At 26.9% G+C, this 7,195-nt stretch overlaps 1 protein-coding gene across 1 annotated transcript; it reads left to right on the forward strand.

Annotated features, from left to right (window-relative positions):
* Nucleotides 1–4,252: 4,252 nt before the first annotated feature.
* LOC126266343 (uncharacterized) lies at nucleotides 4,253–5,814 on the forward strand. Its single transcript, XM_049970271.1, has 3 exons — nucleotides 4,253–4,603; nucleotides 4,659–4,855; nucleotides 4,909–5,814. The coding sequence occupies exons 1-3, from the start codon at nucleotides 4,328–4,330 to the stop codon at nucleotides 5,711–5,713; spliced, it is 1,278 nt and encodes a 425-aa protein (XP_049826228.1). The 5' UTR covers nucleotides 4,253–4,327; the 3' UTR covers nucleotides 5,714–5,814.
* Nucleotides 5,815–7,195: the final 1,381 nt, after the last annotated feature.

A 7,195-nucleotide genomic window follows, 5' to 3' on the forward strand; every position in this document is an offset into this window, starting at 1 on the left:
AAAAAGTCTCTTACCAGAAATACATTTTCTTAAAGCAAAAACATCATCTGACCGTCTTCTATAAACTAAAATCTACCAAGTTATAGCGTCCATGACTCACTATTCTGAAATCTAGTAAATTAATATCTCTAACTATAGATGCTACATATTCCCTGCTCATCTCAACAATTTTGGAGAGTTTCTATTATCAATTTATAAAATTAAATATTAAAATCCCCAACTCCCAATTTCTCACTAATTTGCATCCCAAGACAAAAATGTCGTTCCTTTTCGACGATTCCGAACGTCAATGATCGGCTATTGTCCTTCCGTCCCAATATACAGTGCAGAAAATGCTCTCCGTGTCTGTATGCCGCCTATTCGACTTTGGGCAAAGACATTGCTGAACTCTTGGTGCATACCAGAATAAAGAGTACATTCATTTTTGAACAAATTTTATTTGTTAATGCTTTCCTTAAGAAAACATTATTTTTTGCGCATATTAAAAGGCAAAGATTGGTTAATTCCATAACATTATTATGGTTATATATACAGTTTCAAAAATGATGAACGTGTCTACTCGCGTATTGAGACAGAACATCAATACCCCTTTGTAAACAAAAAAGAAAGATATACATGCAATTATGTGGGCGGGCCGGACTGACTGGAGGGGATCATTTGGTTTTGCTGCGTTTAGCATGCGGTTCGCCTCCGCAGAGGAGTTAATGTATTGAGGTCTTTGAACAGCTTATTTAATTGTTTTTAGTTTTTTTTATTTATGCATTTATTTATTTAATTTAATTTTTGGGATACATTTTTATTTTGAAAAAAAAAAATTTATATTAGGAATACTTATTTTTGTTTTTGATATACCTAACCTACGCATATGGAGAGTTATTAAATGCATTCGTAAAGATTAATTTTTATTGTGCGCTAACGCGCATTAGCATTGCACATTTTCTCTGAGAATGGGGATTCCTACTACCGGGCAAAATTTTACTCTCTTTGTCGTGCATCCATCTCCTACAACAGACACGGAGAGCATTTTTCGCACTGTAAACGATATTATTTGAAAATACTGAAGTATTATAAATTTCACTTCATTCAATTTCAACATATTATTTCCCATTTTAAAACCTGACATCTATCATTTAAAATTTGTAACATTTCAAAGCATTCAAACATTCGTCTTTTTATTGAATATTAAATTAACTGTTCTCTCAATATTAAAAAAAATTCTACTGACTGATGATGTTCGAAATCTGGTTGTCAATTATATATCAAAGAAACATAAACCACATCAGACCTCTGAAGGTGTAAAATTTGAAATAAAATTCATTCCATGGTATTTTTTTAATATTAATAAAATAACAAGTTAGTAGGGAACATTATAAAAAAAAGATAAGACCGAAACCAGAAAAAAAAAATCAGTTAAATGAAATCCTCTGATTTACAAGAAATTTCATTTACCTTATATAATTCGCAACAGCAACACCGCAATTCTTCACAATTTGGTTTGAAACAATGAAAAGTATAGTTATAACACATTGATGTATCCTGAAATTACAGTTTTGTTATTTCATATTTGATTTAGCAAATTCTTACATAAACACTTTGATGGTGGCAGCAACAAATAACATTTGAGACGAATTGCAGGATATCACGGTGTGAGCAATAATATGGGCAGAAAGGCAAAATATCACAATGAAACATTGAAGTATAATTGCGACAAAGCAATTTATTCACAATGCAAAACCTAATCAAAACAACTGCAGAAATAAAAATCGTTAAATATTGTTAGTGAAGTTGACGGTAATTGAGGTCGTACCTAATAAAACTGCTGCAACATAACATAAAATCAGCCATAACAGCACGTGCGACAACTCTTGACCAAATATTATTGTCATTTTTGATATATTTATTTATTAAATTTGATAGACAGTTAAATTTAATTGTACTAAAAGTTGGACAGATATTTAACTATTTATTTGTAATATTGAAATAACCGTTTTTCACTACATGCATATGAATATACGGTACATACACCAAAATAACATTTTTTACAATTTTTGTCTCTGTCTGTCTGTCTGTTTTCTAATCTCTGAAATGGCTGGACCGATTTTGACGGGACTTTTATTGGCAGGTATTTGATGTAATAAAGAATAATTCTAATTAGTTTAGAAAAATTCTTTTATTTTAGAAAAATAAAGTAATATTGCAATGTCCATGTACTATCCAGTACTACGCGCAGCTCACGCGCATGTCACCAGTGGGCCGTCACATCGGGCGCCTCCCACCAGTTCTCCCACCAATGTTTGATTGATAGGTTGATTTGATTGATATCTTTATCGTTTATAATTCCAACGATCCGTTCTTCCTATCTTATCTTATCTTAATTCAAAATATTTTGTTACATTTTTACCGCTTTCCTTTTTTACCTTTAAGTAATAGTTATAAATAATTATAAATTAAGTACATTTGTGTTCAATATTCAGATTTACATCGAAATTGATAAATTATTTATAAGTTATTTTATTTAGTTAGTAACGTAGATAGTTGTTTTTTTCTAATATTTAGTTATGCCTAAAAGAAAGTCACATCTCTCTAAAAACATGAGAAAGGCCTAAAGCCAAAGATTGCGTCGTGAAAATGAATCTGAACAAATAGGGAAAGTTGTCTTACAAAGTGTAGATTACGGATGTCCATGCCAAGGTCGAATGAGAATAGTTTTGAGAGGAATGAACGATTAGATAGAACGCGTCATTCATTGTTAAGGGCTCAAGAATCTTTGAAATCTCGAGATCACCGGCTAGAAAACGATTCAACATGCAATCGGAAGAAGTCGCGAGTATAGCCACTACAAAATGTGTCGGTTCGATATGAGATCCCATTGGACATTTCTACCATCCTGTACTTCAGACGGAATTTTTTAAGATTGATTATTAAATTGCATTTAAAACAGAGGCTGAAATGTCAATATGCCGTGTGTGAAACTGAGAGGAGTCTTCATTTTGAATTATTTTCACGCCATTTTAATTCTAATGTCCTTGCAAGTCTGGTCCTAAATAAATCTAAAATATTTTAGTGTGCGGGTTAAATTTACTTGTTTTATATTATCAAATTTTCTTTCATTATCATATCATAAAGTATTTTTCAATTGATAACTGCATATTCTGAAAATGTTTAATTTCTACGCAAATTACGAAGAATAGTGATTATATATCTTGAATCTTGCTGTAGCATTAGTTGATGTCTACCATCTTTTAAGTTTATCATTTTACTTCCTCAATCATCCAGTCAGATGATTTCATTTTCTTTTTTAAATGAAATAGTATTATTTTATATTTTTATGCTATCGGAGATATCTACAGTGTAATTCATAACAGACTCATAAAATTTATATTTTTGATTTTTTTTATTTATATTTTATTAAACATGAAATTATGTACTTATGGTGAAAATACTACAAAACCAAAACCTACACAGTAATTTTTAGAAACTTGAAGAAATCATGGTAGCAAATTTTATATAGATTATTTAACTGCACCCATAGATTATGTACTCCTGAAATGGGTGTAGAGCAAATTTCATATATTTACATGTTCATAATTCTGTGAAAATTAAAAATCATATTCTCAAGAATTTAAATTTCAATCAAGCAATCTGTCAAAAAAAAATAGTTTCAATTTACACTTAGAAATGTAATTAGGATTTTATTTATAACATGTTTGCTTATTAGGTGTACTGAGGTTCCCATATCAATCAGAAACTGGTGTTAGGAGTTATTAAACTCCCTTTATGTTTTTATTTTGTTCAGTTCTCTTGCGTTTTTAATATTTCTAGAATCCTTTCCTTATTTTTTTTTTGTTACCTCCCTGTTTCGATTTTTTTCACTTTTTAATATCTTGTACATTGTTTGTTGTTTAGTTAATGCAAATTGTGGCAGTCTCGTGTTGTTTATATTTAATATTATTTATGTAAAGAGAAAAACAATCTTTTTTATCTTGAATTGAAAATTTTGCATTTTTTTTTTGAAGGTTCGAAATGTATTTTAGGAAATAGTAATGAGTTAAATATCAAATAGGATTTAAAAATATATGTAGAAGCATATTTTTTATATCCATCGATATTAAAATTTTCTTGTCTAAAAATGTACTTCTTAAGATAACTTTTGCCACATTTAAAGAATGTTTATTCACATTCCTTATACGTTACTGTCTCCGAAATTTATGTGACATTTTTATACGTCAAAGTAATAATGACGTAAAAAAATATAATTACGAAATATTTACTACTCAATTTTTACTATTTACTACATATTTATAGAAAAATAAATGCAAATCCAAAAATGCGACATTTATTCGCACTTTTCGGTATGGATAAAGAAGTTGAAGTTCTGGTGATAATTATTTTAGGTACAATATCTTGTGGATGCGATCAAGGGCTCTTCCATATTAAAACAGACCTCAACAAAATTTGGGATGCTACCTTAGATATTAGATATTACCCTATTATGATGCAATTTTATTTAAAATATTTGATGGTTGGAATTTTAGCAATACGAGCGTTCACTAATCACGTCTTTATTGCTTTATATATTCCCATGTTGTGGCCGGCGTTAATGGTAAAAGGATTCAGATATTAAATGAAAAAATTTTAAAATTTTTTGTGTCTTATAGTTGGACAGACCAAATGTAATGTTGCCATGGTTGTTTTTGGGCATTTTTAGAATATTCGTGGCAAATATTGCATCACTTACTATGGGTACATTTATATGTTTTACTCATGAAGGTTTAAATTGGATTTGCTTAGAGTATGTACTCTCTCAATTCATTCAATATGGCCCTTCTGTTTACGCTTGGTTTGTTGTCTTAAGGTTTGTTTTGATCTATTAATTAATTAAAATAGGTAATGATATATTTTTCATAGTTTTTATAAAGAACTCAAAGAAGATTTGGTAGCGTGTGAATTATATGAAAAAGAAAAAAAAGAACGAAAAATTGAGAAAAGGAAATGGGCAAAATCAATTCGTTTGAATGTGAGGCAAGAATTGGAAGATGAAATTGATAATGGTAGAAATTTGATAAGCGAATCAACAATTGATGCCATTATGCAACATTTGAAAACGACTTTATCCGAGTCAAGATCGTTGGATGCACTACTTGCCAATTTGGCTGCAGCTGATGTAGAGGAAGAAATTTTGAATTGTTTAGAGGAGGAGGAAGAAGAAGAGGAAGATGATACAAGCATTGTAGAAAGGGCAAAAAAGTTCCTAAATATCATCCCTGAGGAAATCGAGAAGATACGAAGTCAACCTAGTCGCAGAACTTTAAGAATTCTTTCCGAAATTACTTTGGACGCGTTGTCCTTGGTCGACAGTGGAAAATATTTAGCTAAGATTTCTCACACAAGTTTTTTTCTCAAAAATGGAGTAATTTGTAGAGGTCCTAATCAATTTCTTGAGGATGATCACCAAATACAAAAAAAATATTTGAAAAAGAGTGAAATAGAATTCAGTGTTTTAGAATTGGATGATATTATTAATAAAAGGAAAAGTAAAATAGACTTAATTAGTCTTGAAGGGTTATTAAAAAAAAATAAAGTGGGATTGACCCAATCGAGATATATAGATGGAGAAAAAAAATGTATTAATATGACAAAGATGGATTTAGAAGAGGAAAAGGGCTTGAAAGAACAATTAAATGAACAAACTGAAAACAATATATGTGTGTAAATTATAAGAACAAGAAATGTAAAATAAAAGATATTTAAAATTAGGAGTAACTGAGATAGATCACAATGTAAATTGTAAAATTAAATGTTTTTTCAAATTAATTTTTTTTTTAATATTCAATTTAAATATCACTAAAAGTAGTATTTCTCCAATCTTCAATGTTTTATACTTTGCTTTAAGTCAACAAAATATTCAATTTTAATCTTCGTGGTGACATTGAGTAAAATTAAACTTTCTCATTTACTTCCCAGACATAGGGAAAACCGCAAGGCTGATCTTAGTCCGTAAATCAAAACAGGAACCAACATCACCATAACCTACAGGCCAATACGTCTACCAGTCATTGCTAGGTAAATTACTGGAAATACTGATGAAACAAAACTCAAAGATGAAATTGAAGAAGCGGGACTCCTACATAACACCCAGTATGGAATCAGACGGGGAAGTTCCAGGAAGTGCTAAAGCACAAAGATAACAAAAAAACAAGAAAAGGCCATAATAAATCACGAATTTTGCGTCATGATTACAATTGATATCGTAACTGCTTTTAATTCGGCTCCGTGGAAAGAAATAATAAATGCCTTAAATATGAAATCAGTAACTCCATATTTGGTTGAAACAGTCCATTCTTACGAACAGGTTAGGTTAGGTTAGGCTAGGTTAGGTTAGGTTAGCTTAAAATTTGAAATTTGAAATTTGAAATTTGAAATTTGAAATTTGAAATTTGAAATTTGAAATTTGAAATTTGAAAATTTTTAAATTTGAAAATTTGAAAATTTTTAAATTTGAAAATTTTTAAATATTTTTAAATTTTTAAATTTTTAAATTTTTAAATTTTTAAATTTTTAATTTTTAAATTTTTAAATTTTTAAATTTTTAAATTTTTAAATTTTTAAATTTTTAAATTTTTAAATTTTTAAATTTTTAAATTTTTAAATTTTTAAATTTTTAAATTTTTAAATTTTTAAATTTTTAAATTTTTAAATTTTTAAATTTTTAAATTTTTAAATTTTTAAATTTTTAAATTTTTAAATTTTTAAATTTTTAAATTTTTAAATTTTTAAATTTTTAAATTTTTAAATTTTTAAATTTTTAAATTTTTAAATTTTTAAATTTTTAAATTTTTAAATTTTTAAATTTTTAAATTTTTAAATTTTTAAATTTTTAAATTTTTAAATTTTTAAATTTTTAAATTTTTAAATTTTTAAATTTTTAAATTTTTAAATTTTTAAATTTTTAAATTTTTAAATTTTTAAATTTTTAAATTTTTAAATTTTTAAATTTTTAAATTTTTAAATTTTTAAATTTTTAAATTTTTAAATTTTTAAATTTTTAAATTTTTAAATTTTTAAATTTTTAAATTTTTAAATTTTTAAATTTTTAAATTTTTAAATTTTTAAATTTTTAAATTTTTAAATTTTTAAATTTTTAAATTTTTAAATTTTTAAATTTTTAAATTTTTAAATTTTTAAATTTTTAAAT

The sequence above is a fragment of the Aethina tumida genome, chromosome 8 (assembly GCF_024364675.1).
Source record: "Aethina tumida isolate Nest 87 chromosome 8, icAetTumi1.1, whole genome shotgun sequence".
NCBI classification, from domain to species: domain Eukaryota; kingdom Metazoa; phylum Arthropoda; class Insecta; order Coleoptera; family Nitidulidae; genus Aethina; species Aethina tumida.

What these genes read in the sequence shown, in the direction of transcription:
- LOC126266343 (XM_049970271.1), top strand. Translation starts at nt 4,328, where the DNA reads ATGCGACATTTATTCGCACTTTTCGGTATGGATAAAGAAGTTGAAGTT. An exon ending in TGTTGTGGCCGGCGTTAATG is followed by an intron (nt 4,604 to 4,658) that starts GTAAAAGGATTC and finishes TGTGTCTTATAG; the next exon opens with TTGGACAGACCAAATGTAAT. An exon ending in GCTTGGTTTGTTGTCTTAAG is followed by an intron (nt 4,856 to 4,908) that starts GTTTGTTTTGAT and finishes TATTTTTCATAG; the next exon opens with TTTTTATAAAGAACTCAAAG.